At 31.7% G+C, this 17,529-nt stretch overlaps 2 protein-coding genes across 9 annotated transcripts in view; one reads left to right on the top strand and one right to left on the bottom strand.

Annotated features, from left to right (window-relative positions):
- Positions 1–576: 576 nt before the first annotated feature.
- Positions 577–5,991, top strand: LOC141453305 (small ribosomal subunit protein uS3-like). Its single transcript, XM_074126350.1, has 5 exons — positions 577–704; positions 2,463–2,614; positions 2,774–3,093; positions 4,946–5,133; positions 5,748–5,991. Exons 2-5 carry the CDS (start codon positions 2,582–2,584, stop codon positions 5,894–5,896), a joined length of 690 nt encoding a protein of 229 aa, XP_073982451.1. The 5' UTR covers positions 577–704; positions 2,463–2,581; the 3' UTR covers positions 5,897–5,991.
- Positions 5,992–7,233: 1,242 nt separating this feature from the next.
- The window catches only part of Ogdh (oxoglutarate dehydrogenase Nc73EF), a 39,811-nt gene continuing 29,515 nt past the window's right edge, over positions 7,234–17,529 (bottom strand). For 5 of the 8 annotated variants that reach the window (XM_074126327.1, XM_074126325.1, XM_074126326.1 and 2 more), the window contains 11 exons: positions 17,265–17,392; positions 17,004–17,156; positions 16,684–16,912; positions 13,972–14,073; positions 13,701–13,877; positions 12,878–13,088; positions 12,527–12,781; positions 11,133–11,280; positions 9,695–9,849; positions 8,772–8,912; positions 7,234–8,231 (listed from right to left, as the gene is read on the bottom strand). In XM_074126327.1, the coding sequence (XP_073982428.1) occupies positions 8,132–8,231; positions 8,772–8,912; positions 9,695–9,849; positions 11,133–11,280; positions 12,527–12,781; positions 12,878–13,088; positions 13,701–13,877; positions 13,972–14,073; positions 16,684–16,912; positions 17,004–17,156; positions 17,265–17,392 (1,799 nt within the window). In that variant the 3' untranslated portion in view covers positions 7,234–8,131. The remainder of the gene's footprint in view (positions 8,232–8,771; positions 8,913–9,694; positions 9,850–11,132; positions 11,281–12,526; positions 12,782–12,877; positions 13,089–13,700; positions 13,878–13,971; positions 14,074–16,683; positions 16,913–17,003; positions 17,157–17,264; positions 17,393–17,529) is intronic. The other 3 variants (XM_074126331.1, XM_074126329.1, XM_074126330.1) reach the window with 1 other exon arrangement.

Genomic DNA, 17,529 nt, shown 5'->3' on the forward strand with positions numbered 1-17,529 from the left:
ATTATTTTTTTGATAATGCACCTTTCCTGCTAATTCTTCAACAAAGAGAATGCTATTTAAAATAAATAAAAAACTTCTAGTTTCCAGCTTGTCTCTTATCATTTTCTTATCATTATCTCTTATACAAATACTTGCTCCGAGCTTATTTTGTATTTAAGAAAAGGAAACAAGACTACTAAAACAGATTCTAAAATAAAAAGTTTCGTAATGGAAAGACCACAGTGGTAGGTAACGACGTATGTTGAATAGGATGGAAGGGTGGCTGAAGTGGTTTTATTATAGTCACCAGGAAAGGAGAATATCAAGGCAAAGGACTCCTTGCAGATTAAGAAAAGATAATCCTTCTAAAGATTAAATCACTTCTAAAGAGATCTAGAGGGCTCTGCTGGTAACCTATTCCATCAACTCGATGTATTGACTCTTCCAACATCCACAGTACATCCACATAGCCAAACTCTTGCTCGTTACACACTCATTATTCACATTTTCACTCTGAATGCATTACAGCTGGCTCCATACAAACACATATACACACAATAGATTTTCTAGGTGTCAGTGGCATCTAGGTATTAAGCCACCCAATCTTCAAGACGGATAAATATTAAAGAACCCTTTGGAAAGAAAAACAACTACCAAGAAGATTGGTGAAAGTGAATAGGGAGGCCGAGGTCCAGCAATGGGCTACAGAGGAAGATCTCACAAAGGTGTTACTTTGATTTTTATTATTTTAAAGATTAACATTCATTATTATATTTACATTACTTAACATTTGCAGACGGACTCTTCGTCAGTCAATGTTAATTTTGTTTATATTTGTTATATTTTTTATATTGAATGCATATCATAGCTTAATAACCCTAAATTATTTTATATTAATTTCCACTAATTATAAAAAGAACAGAGAAAAAAGTGGATAAGACTTGTCCATGCATTTGCCAGTAATCTACTCTCTTTTGAATACATCTTAAAAGAAATCTGGTAACTAACTTTTAAACAACTTAATGTACTTGAGAAGCGTCCTTGACTTATTATTCCACTTTACTCAAAGAATTTCATTACTGAGCGTATCTTTTAAAATGTTCATCATTTCATCAATATTTCATAAGAAGAAATTCATATTCGTATTGATGCTTTTAAATAATTCAATATTTCTTATATAGACGTTTTGAACATAGTGGTTCATCAAATACATTTATTTGTAAATACCCGGCTGACAGAATATGTATTGAAAGTTAATTTTTCTACACACGCTGCATGAATCAAACTCTGAAGATGGATGAAGATCCGAAACTGGGGACAGTAAAAACAAGAAAAGTTGCTACGAAAGGCATATTTTAGATCAATTCTTCTCTTAATTTAAAAAAGTAATTTATTTTAAGGAAGAAATTATTTTGTTTTTACTCATCTGTATTAAAAATCGAAACAATAAGTACTGATCATATGGTCGTTTGGTCCATATGAAAATGAAAATTTATCAATTTATACAATTTTTCAGCTTTACAGAGTGGGTAAATACATGCTAAACACTGATGTAAAAATACTTCATTGAAACAAATTAAACTAATTTATATAAATCTAGAGACATAGAGTTAGTCAATTTTATCCATTAAAAAACTCTCAAGTTGAGTTATAATTAAGACAATAATCAGAATATAGTAAAAAAACAGAATAAGGCGCGTGAATATTAGAGGTCATTGGCGCCCTCAGCTTTCAGTGCATCTGGCTCCGGACAATATTCTCTCGTTTCACGCAACACTGCCCTTCATAGGACAGTGAGCTGTAACAAGCTTTTTGGAAAAGAAAAATCTAAGGGCTGGTGGTAGATGGATTCAAACCAAGAATCTCCGCGTGGGAATCCAACTCGCTAACCACTTAGCTAATCTCTTCCCTAGGATACGTTTAATAGATGTGTTCTGGAGAGCGGATATATTTTATACCAATAATTCAATGTCTATTAAATACAACTAACAATTTTATGCACTCGAAGAAGAAGAAAATACATCAAGAATTTCAATTATACCCTTTCTAGTTTATTAATACCAGGAAAGATTAAACCTCAGAACTTTATGAAAGTACAGAGTTAACCCAAGTTAAATAAAGAGAATTAGTTTGCTGTAAGCTAAAATGTTTAAAACTTTTGAAATGCAAAAAATCTTTCAATTCTGAAATAGCCGAAAGTAACGACCCCTTCTCTGATAGCAGGTAATCAGAAGGGAACACAATGACCTCTTTTTTCCTTTAAAGATGTATTTTCACTAAAAATTAAGCAATTTTTATAAACATGAAAAAAATAATTATATTTCCAATTTTAAAGAATTTTGTCCAAGCAGTTTTTACTCAGAATTAAAGTATTGAATAATATACGTATATTGTATATAAAAAATAGAGGTACTTAAAGAACGTCAAATTTAAGTGGACGACCACACTTCAGATTTTGTTATTAACATAATGTTCAAAATTAGGTAGCCGTTGCAGAAATACTCTTTGAATATTTTGGCGGCAATGCTGTAAAAAAAAATTGACTGCCATTATTTCTTACCGCTCCAACGCTTCTGGTCTCAAAGTGACAGAAAACTGAAAAATGAATGCTACTTACACTTCTGCGAAAAGAAAGGTAAATAAATATTAAGCGTTTACATTACTTTTTTCTCTTATGCAAATTTGGTAAAAATGTGTTTAGCTTTTTTAATTTAAGAGTTTCGTTGTCTCAAGGAAACCTACTTGACTTATTTTACCGTAATTTCTGTTTATTTTTTTTAATTTATTTTTGCAGTTTGTTTCCAAAGGAGTTTTTGAAGCTGAATTAAATGATTTATTGAAAAGGATGTTATCTGAAGAGGGCTATTCCGGTGTTGAATTGAGAGTAACTCCTTCAAGAACAGAAATAATTATATCTGCTACTCGTACTCAAAATGTTCTTGGAGAGAAAGGCAGGCGTATTAGAGAACTGACTTCTCTTATCCAGCATCGTTTCAATTTTAAGGAGGGAGCAATAGAACTGTATGCTGAAAAAGTTGCCAATAGAGGCTTATGTGCAATTACGCAAGCTGAATCTCTTAGATACAAACTAATTGGTGGATTAGCGGTAAGAAGGTAAAATGAAAAACTGAATTTTTAGCGCAAATTATTTATCAATTTGCTATCGAAACATTTTTATTCCTGTAAAAGAAATAAAAATACATTAAAACAATATCGCAATTAATTCGGAATTCATAACTTTTTGAAGGTTCGGTTTGAGACATTTTTCATTCACCACGAATTAAGTTAATGACATGGCTAAAGTTTTCTGCCAAATAGGAATTCAATATTTAATTTAAGTTGAAGGAAAGCCTTAAACATATCAATCTGGGAGGATCTAGATACTTACTAAGTAGCTGTCGTGATGGTTTGTTATTATAGTAAATGTACCCACACAAATGGATACTTTGATATTGTACAATGATAATGAATGTGATTGTGTTGAATATGATTGAAACAAGGTTGTCAAATATGTGTTAATCTAAGACTTCCCGGATACATTGGGACACTTGATTTCGTTCTCTTTGTTTTGAATAAAATGTCCCGATTTACCGTGCAAATATTCGTGTTAAAAACAAAAGAATAATTAACTTTAACGTTCTTTTCAGTTAGCATTTTGAGAAAACGCATCGAATCTGGTACCGAGACTAGAAAATACTTTTTAGAAAATAAGGGCATTTTGTGAGCCTGACTGCACGATCAGATACAGATCTTTTAAGATTTGTAAAGAAGATTTACATCTCAAATATTTTTGCAGTAATAAAAAGGAAAAATGTTCCAAAGAGAACTAAAAACTTACTTTTTGAAAAATACATTTTTTTTTTTTTAAATACGTGCAGCATAAATATTGCAATGGCAATATCAAGTGGAGTTAAGCAATATTTAGAGCGTTGCTTGCGGGTTGAAGTTCAGAAAATTTGATCCTTTTGTTAAAACCATTGCACTCATGCTCACCACTGATTGGATATGCTTACTGTTGAGGTTTCAGAGACAGGGTAATTTGTAGTATTATCAATTATTCGATAAGGTCTGACCACATTTTGATGTGTTCAAACCACACTATTAGATTTAAAACCTACTCCACGTCGGTTTTCAATCTTTCCCATTAAAACAGTAGAGAATATGATTGCTGACATTTGTTTCCTGTTAAGATATTTTCAAGTAAAAATTTTTGTGAATCTTCATTGAAAAGATGAAATCAGCTCTGTTACTTTTTTATATCAGAAAATTCCTTCATTAGTGAGCAATTAGCATTCTGCAGTGTTTAAATTTTATGATGTTGAGCTAATTAATTTTTTGAAAACTCACTTATGGGACTGCCTTAATTTTTTTGTTACCTCTTCATACTAATTTTCTGAGAAATACTTTCCCAAAGCGTTACGTTATTTAAAAAATCAGTCGCTTTTTTGAGTCAGTTGAACTATACAAACACTTCTCTCGCCAATTTCTGCTAGAGAGAAAATCCATTTTAACACAAGTCTGAGTTTCCAATTGCTTAACTCCATGTGATATCGTTGCAATATTTATGCAGCATGTATTTTTTAAAAAGTTGGTTTTTATTTTTTCCACCTTCTCTTAGCACTCATTCTTAGGGATAGACCTTTAACCGTCAAATGGGCTTAAGGTTCCTCCAAGTGAATTAGACATTTACATAAATCATATCCCTGGTAATCGTCGAATCAGTTTAGTTTCAGAAAGCCGATCAAATATAGAGATAGCATACATGTAACATTTTTTATAAAAGTCTTTGTTTTTGTTCATCTAAATCTTTTTTAATCAAATTAAAACATTCTTCGTACAACTAAACTAAAAAGATATACTTGTTCTGAAAAGGGTTGTTTTTTAACATATCAGTTAACAGTTTTACTTGCTCAAACAATCTTGATATTCATAATCAAAATTATAATAGTTTTTATTTCATATTTAGAGCTTGTTATGGAGTATTGAGATTCATTATGGAAAGTGGAGCAAAAGGTGCTACAATTATAGTATCTGGAAAGTTGAGAGGTCAGCGAGCTAAGTCCATGAAATTCACAGATGGTGTGATGATTTTCAGCGGAGAAGGTGCACATGAATATGTTACCAAAGCTACCAGACATGTTCTTCTTAGACAAGGTCGTATTTATTTTGCTTCTAAACCTAAATGCAATTTGATAATTAAAATCTTACTTTTACATCAAGAAGCTTCTTGTGAAAGTCGGTATTAAATTCCTACTTTTTATTTTATTTTAATATAATTTCCTATGCCTTTTTATGTATAAAAAGATATAAGAACTTAAGCATGATCGTTAGCAACCGTCTTCAAAATATCTGTCAGTCTCTCAAAGCTGCAAGACACCGGTTTCTTTATTAATGCATTGAATAAAAGAACTTTTCAGCAAGTCTGTGTGCATACGATGGCTGTTTTCAAAATGTATATCAATGTATCAAAGATGTAAGTCCCGATTCTTTACCAAAGAAACATTGTCATACTATACAGAAACACTATAACCATAACTACCGGGTATGAGCTAGCGCTCGGGGAACGCCCCTAAAAAAAAAAAAAAAAAAAAAAAAAAAAAAAATAACCATAACTATGCTGCATTTTTAAAGAACCTTCTTTTTCTGTTTCTTTTTTCTATTTAAAATTTTACGTTATCATGGACAAATTATTTTATTTGTAATAATTTATTCTATATTTAAAAAATTATTTTAATATTTATTAATAAGTGTAATAATTTACTCTGCAGGAGTATTAGGCATAAAAGTGCACATAATGCTACCGTGGGATCTGTCTGGTAAAATTGGACCTAAGAAGCCACTTCCTGATCATGTGAGTGTGGTTGAACCTAAAGAAGAAGAGAAAATAACCACACTCATGAGTCAATTGACTATTTAGAGAGAGAACATCAAAATATTTTTTCTTTTATTTTTTTTTTAATATCAATATTTAAACAGTAATATAATCGGTTGATTATAATTTATTATAAAAAATAATGTCAATATTGAAAAATAAACTTTTCTAATATTTTTAAAAAAATATGTTTAACTGACGCCAAACTAGTGAACATATATCTGGGGTAATGTGTTTTAGTATGCTTCTCCTCAATTTCCCTTCATAGTCGGGTTCATGAAGTTGGTTAAATTTAAATAATATTGACCCTGAAAATTTGTAATCGATCAGAAGTATAGGAAGAATGCTCTGACAGATTTACTCTCAGATATTCTCCTCTAAAGTAGACCTAGACTGATAGTATTTTTTGAAATGATAACGGTTAAAGCGAGATATCCCATATGATCGGAACCCCACATGCCTCGATGTAAGGAATTGAGCTCAAGAACAAAGTCTGCAACAGTTAACTTAATTATTTTTAGTCTTTTTTTTTAGCTGCCTAAATGAACAGAGCATATCTAAAAAGTAATCAAACTTCAGGAGTAAATTCTGGGTGTATGTAAGCAACAAGCACTCGTGCTGTAATGTTGATAAGTTTGTATTACCCATCTTTCTTGCATGTAGGACTTACGACAAGTTTGTATGTACAACCTTCCTTAGCTAGAGTCCACTTGTGGCTCATTTCCTTCAACCATAACTTCAATTTTTCTTCTCTTCAGTATCAGATTATTTATTTTAAAAGTCCTTTTTACTTTATCATTTCATTTCGGTGTATATTGCATCACAATCTAGTGACATTTATTTTTTAAGTAATTGAATCACTTTTTAGCAGATTCCAATTAACCCTTTCCAGCTCGATGATGCCATATGGCATCACTAGTTTAAAATGTATTATTTCATGCTTAATTTTGGCCAAATGATACAATTGGCATCATTTTAGTTTGCTTTCTTGTCTGTTGAGGCAGCACAAGTCGTGATTTTTACTCCTTTTTTTGCATTTTTTCTGGAAAGGATTAATCCAAAAAAATATAGTCAGTGGCCCGAATCCCAGTAGGTCATGGTTGATTTTGCTGTACTCAAATACGAATATATTAAATTTGAATTATTTTAAATTGAATATTTTAAATTAAGAATGGCATGCGAGACTTCAGCGGCATAAAAATCTGCTCAATGAGGCCTACCTTTCAAAGAAGCAGAGCAACATAGAAGAAGCAAAATTGTAATTTCAGCTCAGGAAGTTCACCTTCAGTGGAAAATAAAAAAAAGGAGTTAAATTAAAAGGTTGTGCAGCAGGGCAGTCTTTTTTTGCCCAAAAAATTGTATTTGAAGAAGAAAAAAAAAAATACTTGTACTCGCCAATGTTTATTAAACATCTTTCTTGTATTTCAAGACCTGACGAATTATAAACCAGGTTTTATTTTTATTAATTACTCAACACTTTTTTATTTAATGATACAGGTCTTGAGAGAAACATTGCAAACAACACATCCAACAATAAATAATCATTCTTTCTTCCATTTAATACAACTTTTTTTCTAAATCATTTACAATAAATACAATTTGATCTGTAAACAGTAAAATAAATTAATACAGCACTGAAAATAATCTAAAAGTGCAATTAAGTTGAAAGCTTAAGATTTTCCTTTCCTTTAAATTAAAAATCTTGCTAAACTATTTACACTATTGGCGAAAAAAGCTGCAAATAAAATTTTATCATTTGCAACAAATACAATTTTGAATATAAGTACAAATTTGTGAATACTAATCATGTTTACTAATACTATTCTTTTAAAAAAGTGAATCAAGTGTTTTACAAGAACGAAACAATTAAATCTTATTTACACAAAATTACAATTATATATAAAGCAATTACCTACGGACAAATAATAAAATAAAATTAATAAATAACGAAAATAAATATCTTACTTTGTCTTACAACTGGAAATGTATATATCTAGTTAACACAATTTATTTCTAATTTAAGTTTTTTCGTTTATTCAAAAAAATGTTTAAGGCCCTGCTAAAGTATATTTTAAACCTTAAAAGTTCAACAATACTTAGCAGTAAAAGTAAGTGTATTCGCCAAGTTTCGTTCATTTTATTATTTTTTTTTTATTCAGATCAAATAAGCAATACCTTTTTTTTTTTAAAAAAAAAAAAAAACGAAAACAAAAAATATCGTCTTGTATTGATGGATTAGCGAGGAAAAAAATTGCTGCATTTAATTAGGTAACTCTACGATTAAAATGCCATACTATCTTCAATAAGTTGAGTTAATTCTTTTAAGTGTTGCATTTTGCTGCCTGTTGCTGGAGATGCTGCAGTAGGTCTACCAGCGTAGCTGCAATGTTAATAGCTGAATTAATATTCTAAGTTCAAATTTAAATAAAATAATTACAATAATTTAATATACATATTTTAGTATAATTTACTTTTAATATTTACTAAAATATTATAATTTAAATATTTTTTGAAAATTCCAATTTTCTTCAATCTGGATTTATTAGCAATACGTTCATTAGGTAGTTACCTTTACTTAACTTAAATAAGCGATCGATTAAAAAATATATCCAATGATGGATAGGTCTTACTAAAAAGAAATCCCTTTTAAAATTCACAGACCATTCAAATTCCCAAATAAAACATGCATTTAGACATGCATTTAACATACATTTAGACACTATTAACAAAAGTGATAGAAATGTAAAATATGAAACAATGTTTCCTTTTTCTTATTTTGTGTATATTCTTGAAACTAACTCAAACCAACTTTTTTATAAAAATTTTAAGTTGGAATAAAATTTAATTACGTAAATTGTGGGTAAGAGAATGTGAATGTTCACAATAATTTTTGAGGGGACAGGGATGGCTTCCTCCTCACCTCACAGTCCTTTCTTTTTGATGCTTTGTGGTGATATCTGTTTGTGGAGGAGGTGCAGTCTGTTCTGAGCCCTTTGACCAGCCAAACAGCGACGAGAGGAAACCACCCCCGTCGGAATTGGCTCTGGAGTTGTTAGTAGTGCTAAAACATATTGGTAATTGTCTTCTTTTTCTTTTGAAAAAATAATTTTGTGCGAGGTTTGAAAGTGTAGGAAAAAACATTTGCAGATAATCAGTATATACGTAGCTTAAGTATGCCTGTGCAAGTGAGGTTATCGAAAATTTTGTGATAAATAGAAAAACACAACACAAGACAAAAATAGATGTAAAAAATTTTAGTAATAATTTCCAGATTCTAAGAAATCATTTACATTCTTAAGCAAATTAACTAATTTTATTTAGTATGAACATTAGTTTTATAGATAAAACAAACTTGTACACACAAGTAACAGTCCACATGAAAATATATACAAAATATCCTTGCGCATTTGAACTTTATAACATAGAATTCAGAATAATTTTTACTTAAAGGATTCTGGTCATGTTAAATTTTCGATTTTGTGTTTGTACAGAAAATATCCGCTTTGAGGCCCTCAAGGTTATAACCGAAAAAGTGGATTTCAGAAATTAGTTTGTGAGTGAATGTAAAACTTTAAATTGAAATCAGAGGAACTAACTGTGAAATTAGAGATCAAAATTCACAACTAGAAGTACCACTTTATTAAACGGATCTTTACTTCTTAGACATTTTTTCGAATATGGCTCTAATGAGATTTGTTAAGAACATTTTGAGATGTATTAAAGTCAACAACTTATGAAATATAGCAAAAGAGAGAAATGATGGGGTTCACACGAAGTTGTTAGAAAACTTTACATTACATATCTATAAAACCGGATCCTGGTTAATAAAAACATTTTACTCACATTACTGGTCTCAATCTGTTAAGAGCTGTATCAAATCTAGGGTTAACATAAGTCCAAGCTCCTTGATTTTTATGTTCTTCCTGGCACCAAGTCAATTGTGCATTTGGATATTTAGCACACTCGGCTTTTACCAAATCAAAAGGGAATGGAGATATCTAAAAGAATAAATAGGTGAATGATTTTATTTAATAAAACAATAAATAATTCATTTTAAAAAAATTTAATTTATCAACTTCAAAGATAGATCACTGGTGATCGGATCTATCTTCAATGCACAGCTAATTTCATTATTATTATTATTACTATTATTATTTTCATTAATTTTTTTTATGATTTAAGGCGCGACCACATCTGAGGTTAATGGGCGCCCGGAGTTTTTTTTCAGTGAACTGCCGGCCTCCGGACAGTGTTACAGACAACACTGTCCATCACCGAACAGTGAGCTGTAAGAAGCTCCTAGGAAGAGGGAATCCCTTCCCTTATTTTTTTTTCTTTTCTCTTGGCGCATCAACAGCTGAGGTTATTAGCGCCTCTAATATCTGTTCTTTCTCGAACATATTACTCCACTACTTGGGATGGCAGATGTTCTTGTAACCCATGCGCTTCCGACGCTGAACCTTGGCCAGCAAGATTAGTGGAGCTCCAGGTTACGAACAATGCCTCCATACTTCCCCTCTTACATCATCGACTCAGTCGACGAGGGGGAGGGTGGATACACAGTATGCCATCCCTTACATTTCCCTCATTTCGGGGTTATCCAAATTCTCAGGTATGACTCTTATCAAGTAAGATAAATTAAAATAATTAAAAGTAAATTATCGATGTGCTTCCCTTTAGTAATATCATGTAGACTCAACTCGTTTCTTTCGTACTTTTATAAATATTCCTTCCCCTGTTAATAGTCCTTGAATCTAATTGGGTGTAGTACTCTTATAAATATTCCTACACCCACTACAATAGCTGTACCTACAACTAAATGCTATACAGTTATACAATCATTCACTCTGAGTTATGCATTTAAGCTAATAAATACATTCACACCAATAAATACATTCACACTAATACATACATTCATGCTGATAAATACATTCACACCAATAAATACATTCACACTAATACATACATGCTGATAAATACATTCATGCTGATAAATACATTCACACCAATAAATACATTCACACTAATACATACATTCATGCTGATAAATACATTCATGCTGATAAATACATTCATGCTGATAAATACATTCATGCTGATAAATACATTCATGCTGATAAATACATTCATGCTGATAAATACATTCACACCAATAAATACATTCACACCAATAAATACATTCACACCAATAAATACATTCATGCTGATAAATACAAACATTCTAATAAATACATGTTTCCCTTCCCTTATTATTACTATTATTGTAGAATTAAATGAATACCTGTTCAATTCTTGAAATTGCAACAGAGCTCTCCAATTTCTTTTCTTTGCGAGCTTTATTCAGATCGTAAAAAACTTTCCCAGAACAGAATAACAATTTCTTAACATTTTTTGGATTCTCAGATGCTGGTCCTTTATCTGGTATCAATCTGAAATAACATGATAATAATAATAGCACCGTACAAAAAATTAAATCTATTTAAAATAATCCACTTTCTACAGCTGCTGCTTACAAACTTTCTAATGCGTAAGAATTTTTATTAAATGTCAGATTACTTTAATATTGTGTAAATTTACAGTGGTAAAACCTGCCGTACTCAATTTAGTTAAGATAGTTGAATTAATTGAAACGTCTATTTAGCGGAAACCTAAACCTCTATAAAATGAATTTTCAGAAAAAAGGTGAGCCACTATTGGCAACTGTGACAGAATAGGATATACAGCAAAGATTGTGCCAGTGTTCTTTCTCATCACCAGATTACATACACTCTCGTTCATGCAATATAATTTACTAAATACAAGCTAAGCTCTATTTTGAAGAGTAAACATTTTTTTTTTTTTAGCGAAAGATTCAGAGCGAGTTTCGTTCTTAAAGGCAACACATTGGAAATCAAAATTTATAGGAACAAAGAAATACTTAAAAAATATAATAAAAGAGAATAATAAATCAGTTTCAATTATTTCAGGCGGGGCTTAACGTCCAACTACCAATTAGGGTGACGGAGGCGACTAGCAAACATACTTTACTGTAAATTTCTTTTATTAACCATAAGACCGGGAATCGAACCCAGTACCACAATACATATTAGCTTCGCAGGTCTCGCCTCTAACCGCTGGGCTACCGTGACGCCTAAATCAGTTTCAATTAATTTAAGCTGATTGATGAAACTGATGAATCAATCTCTTAACTTAGGAATCCAATAAAAAATATTGAAACAAGTGTACTGCGATGGATAAGAAACATGATCACCTTTTTATTTTTTTGATTATGACAATAAACCTCATACTCTCAGGATACAAACGGTTTTATTTAAAACAGAAACGGAACAATAACCGTTTCTTTTTCAACCTGACATTAGCAAAACATAAGTAATAGCTTCTAAGATGAACTTTTTTGAGGGGATGAAAATTATGATGAGTAAATAATAGTTTTAGACTCAAAAAAGGAAACCTACCAACAATCCTTTTCCTGGAATTAAAGCATAATGTTTATACTTCAAAATTTTACTTTATATAAAATTTTTACGACATTCTGAATTGTTTGTAATATGAAATTAAATTGTTAGCCCTTTAAACACTATATTTATTAAGATCATTTTTACGAAAGGCATTAATTGTAAGTCCATCTTCAAGTTATCAATTAAATTTTAGAAGAAGAATTTATCATTTTCATACCTAAGGAAATTAGTATTTTCGTTCATTTCATCAAAACTAGATTTTGCTTCTGGGTGCCTAAGCAAAGATTTTGGTGTCATTAAAATTAAAGGTTTTCTGAATGGTAATGCAATTTGCCTGCGTAGAATATGGAAATAGTTGGCTGGTGTTGAACAATTGGCTACTATCCAATTTATATCATGAAGTTGGCGAATAGCAAATTCTTCACTTTCTGGTGGGAAATAGTCTGGATCATCAGCTGACATTTGCAAAAATCTATTCAAAATCAAAAATTATTAATTTGTTTCACAAAATTAATTACCACAGTTTGTACAATTCGTTAATTTATAAGAATTCTTAAATTACATATACCTTTCTAGTCTTGCAGAAGAATGTTCTGGACCCATACCTTCTAGACCATGAGGTTGTAACATAACAAGACCAGACTGTCTCACCCATTTAGCTTGTCCAGAAGAAATAAACTGATCAATAATACATTGTGCTGTATTGTTGAAGTCACCGAATTGAGCCTCCCAGCAAACTAAAGCATTGGGATTCGTCATCGAAAAGCCAAGTTCGAATCCTAGAAAAAAAACAAACAAACAAATAATGTAACAGCATACGACATTCTGAAAGCAGTTTCTTTAAACTTAACTGCTTTATAATTTTTTGACCATCAATACCATAGCAATAATAAAAAAACTACTTTAGAAAAAACGTGTGTCCCAGGTCTTCAAAACCCACAAAAAATAAAATCTTCGCAGGAAGATTGTAAATTGTTCTAAGGTAGAAATACCTTAGGTGTATAGAAAAGGCAGCTAAGCCATTGTAGTTGATACAAAGATAGTCTTGAAGTGGAAAAAGCTATTTTGCTGGAAAAATTTGCCCTCAAATGAGTGAAATTACCACGCGACCTACTCTACAGTATTTTCCAATAAAAACCTACCTAGGGAAGGGATTAGCTGTGCGGTTAGCGTACTTGACTCCCACGCGGAGGCCCCGGGTTCGAATCCAGCTGCTGACCCTGAGATATTCTCTTCCTAGGAGCTTCTTACAGCTCACTGTCCGGTGATGGACAGTGTTTTCTGTAACGAGAGAACACTGTCCGGAGGCCGGCAGTGCACTGAAAAAAGCTCCGGGCGCCAATAACCTTTGATGTTGACGCGCCTTAAATCATAAAAAAAAAAAAACCTACCTAGCACACCAAACTCTGACAATGAAGAATTACACACAGTATATGGGGCTTGGTCAGGATACAGATTATTGAGTGGTCTATAAGTTGCTTTGTCTACTGTTTGATGGTGAAGTACATGATGTCTGTGAGAGAAGGTTCCTCTTTCCACATCCTGACCTGATAAGCGTACATGGATACCTGGACAGAAATGTTTCGAGAATTTTAATTACATAAACGTATAATACATGATCAAGGTTTCCTTACTCTTATAGTAATAACAATAAAAAATTACCCTCTTTCAGCAAAGATCCGAAAGCCATGGCCTCTCCCAGCGCCCAATCAACTGTTCTGTTTTCAATCATTTGCATTCTTGCTCTGAGAATCCTTTCAATACCTGAAATCATAAGATGTAAGGGTAGAATTTAAATGCTAAAAAAATGTTTATTTGATGGTTCTGTTGTTTATCTTTTTTGAGGAGAGGTAATAAATTTCTATTTAACAACTTTCGGCAAAAGTAATGCCTTCTTTAAGGTAAAATTGGTTTCTTAAACCCATTAATTTTTGAACTAGGACATCATAACTGATTTTGATGTTACTAAGTTATGATATAGTTCAAAATTTAACAAATTAAAGAACCAAATTTACCCTTAAAAAAAAAGTTTATAAAATGTTTACATTTTTCTTTCACTAAAAAACACAAATCGTTATCTTATTTTATATTTCTAAACCTGCATATCGATAAATTTATTTATTTATTATGAAAAATTTAGGTAAACCTTGAAAACTTTTATCAAAAATTACAGTAGGGAAAACAAGCTTTATATTCTTACTTATTGCCTTAAAATATGTATTGTTTTAATTGTATTAAAATTGGTATTGACTGTATTTATAACTTATTTAGCGCAGTCTTTGAGTCTGAATCCATACCTAAAGGATGGGGCAGATCGGAAATGTTTGTATTGTTTAAGAAAGGGAACCCCTTACAACCCGAAAATTATAGAGGAATCTCTTTAATGAATTCCTTAACAAAATTGTTTACTCAGGTTTTGAATAATAGACTCTCGGAATGGCTTGAATTTGGTAATCCTCTGGTTGAGAACCAAAACGGCTTCCGGAAGTATAGAAGTTGTATTGATAGTTTGTTTACCCTGTCGTCTTTGATTCATTTGCAGATAGTTAAACCAAAAAGGAAAGTGTACGCATGTTTTATCGATTTTAGAAAGGCGTTTGATTCTGTGGATCATCGTCTGCTTTGGTGCAAATTATTTGAGTTTGGGATGAGTCGTAAGTGGATAAATATCTTGATGAACCTATACAAGAATATCAGCACAAAAATTAAAGTTGGCAGTTCATGTACTGATGAAGTGCAGGTTACAAGAGGTGTTCTTCAGGGTGATACTATTTCCCCTCTGCTCTTCGCGATTTTTATTAATGATCTTGTTCAGTTTTTACGAGACCATAATTGTGCTGAGGTTCAGATTGATCACACTTACGGCATCTCTTCCCTTTTATATGCAGACGATGTTGTACTCTTATCAAATACACCTGTAGATTTGAAAAGAAAACTGCAAGCATTAGAAAAATATTGTAGAATTAATAAACTGGAAGTCAATGTAAACAAATCTAAAATTGTGATATTTAAGAAAAGCCATGGAAGATCCAAAAAAGAATCTTTTTTCTACTTGAAAGAACCTATTGAGGTTGAGAGTTCCTTTAAATTCTTGGGCATTTTGTTTTCTAGTTCGGGGTGCTTCAATTTGGCAGCTAAAGATATGCTTAATAGGGCTACGGTGGCTTCTTGTGCTGTGAAGGCAATCTTCTCTAGGGCAAGGGTCTCTTCCTTGGCCAGTAGGTTGAAACTTTTTGAAAGCAGTGTCTGCTCGGTACTGCTGTATGGCAGTGAGATTTGGGCATTAAGGTACATAGATCAGTTAGAGGCCTTACAGACCAAATTTCTTAAATCCTTGTACTACTGGCCGAATTGCACAGCTAGCTATATGGTGAGAATGGAGACGGGCAGCATCCAGTTGAGATATCTTGTCTTTAGTAGATCTTTAAACTTCCTAATAAAGATTTTGAATATGCCCAATAATCGCATTCCTAAAGTTTGTTACAACAGGATGTTAACAATGGACGGTTTAGTTGGTAATAATACTAAATTCAACTGGGTTTCGCAAATGAAGGAGTACTTTGCTGACCTCGGATTTAGCTGGCTGTGGATAGAGCAGGATGCTAGATTGATTGAAAAAGAAAAAGCCGCCATTCTGAATTGTTTAAGGGATAGGTTGATCCGTCTGGACTTGGAGAGGATTGCCAAGTCTTCCTATAGTACTATGTACTCTATGCTCGTTAACAAGCATGGAAGTCAGGGCTATTTATCATATAGTGTACCACTAGATGTAATTAGGGTTGTGAGTCAAGTACGAATGTCATCCGAAAAAAGGTTAATTGTGTACAGTAAGGGTGTTAAGTATGAGGTAAATTTGGAGTCAACTTGTGCTCTCTGTAACTATAGTCAGGAAACCTTGGCGCACATGTTTATTGACTGTCCTGCATTTTCTTTGTATAGAGAGAGATATTTATGTAAATATTACCCATTAACTGCAACAAGTATTTTCTCTATAAAGAATAAGAATCATTTATTTGATGTTTATAAATTTACAATTAACAGTTTAAAAATGAGAAAGTTTCTTTTAGACTTTTAATGGATACCTTTTAATTTATATTTGCTTTATTTGGCTTTTATCTTTATGGATATTGTCAAATTAAGGTTGTTTATTTTATTAATTTTTATTTTACTGTTTATTTTGTTCATTCATTTTTTTTCTTCCATTTGTTTTTCTGCTAATTACTACATGTTAATTACTACAATAGTTTGTATGTCAAACCACTCTCCATCTATCATGTACCAGTGTGTATTGTATAGATGTAAAATAAATAAATAAATAAAAAAAAAAAAATTGTATTAAAATTATATTTAGAATCAATCAAATTAATAAAAAACCTTTGTGAATAACAAATTCCGCAGCATTTGGAGGTGGTGAAGAAAATCTTTTGCCAATGTGGACCAATGTATCCTCTTTGATTCCCGTGGGAGTCATTTTAAGCGGATCTTTGCCTTCGAAAAAGCCTGACCAGGGAGAATCAAGCCAATCTTTATACTTGATATGTGTTTCTTTGCCAGCATTAACGTATGATTCTTCGCAGATTTTATCATATTTATCTCGTACGTCCTTAGAAAAAATAAAAATAAAAAAAACAGGAAAATGATTTGGACACGTGACTTTACAGCCATTTCTTATCAAATGTATGTAACAATAATACCTTGACTTCTTCTGCATTAACTACCCCTTCGGAGATTAACTTTTCAGCATATTTATCGAGAACTGGCTTGGTTGCTTTAATAGTTTTGTACATGAGAGGTTGTGTAAACATTGGCTCATCCATTTCGTTGTGGCCATTGCGTCGATAGCATACCTATTGATGTAAATTGTTTTTATAAACAAACGCCTTATTTTTTTTGTTTAAGATTTTGTTTGTACAATGAAAATATTGTAAGTATTTAAACAAAAAGAAAGTACTTACAATATCAATAACCACATCTTTGTGAAATGTATTTCTCCATTCTGCAGCTATGTTACAGATGTGCAAAACAGCTTCAGGATCATCAGAATTTACATGGAAAATTGGTGCATTTACCACCCTGGCAACATCTTAAATTAAACAAATTAAAGAATTTATTCAATGACAATCTAAAGTTTTATTTTAATTGAAGGCATATAATCATCTGCGGTTATTGGCAAACAGAACTTTTATTCAGGGCCCTGCCGGCATCAGATAGTGTTCTCTC

This window comes from Rhodnius prolixus, unplaced genomic scaffold (assembly GCF_049639745.1).
Source record: "Rhodnius prolixus isolate KJV_2025 unplaced genomic scaffold, Rpr scaffold_3, whole genome shotgun sequence".
In the NCBI taxonomy this organism is placed as follows: Eukaryota; Metazoa; Arthropoda; class Insecta; order Hemiptera; family Reduviidae; genus Rhodnius; species Rhodnius prolixus.

What these genes read in the sequence shown, in the direction of transcription:
- LOC141453305 (XM_074126350.1), top strand. Translation starts at nt 2,582, where the DNA reads ATGAATGCTACTTACACTTCTGCGAAAAGAAAG. An exon ending in ACACTTCTGCGAAAAGAAAG is followed by an intron (nt 2,615 to 2,773) that starts GTAAATAAATAT and finishes TTATTTTTGCAG; the next exon opens with TTTGTTTCCAAAGGAGTTTT. An exon ending in ACATGTTCTTCTTAGACAAG is followed by an intron (nt 5,134 to 5,747) that starts GTCGTATTTATT and finishes TTTACTCTGCAG; the next exon opens with GAGTATTAGGCATAAAAGTG.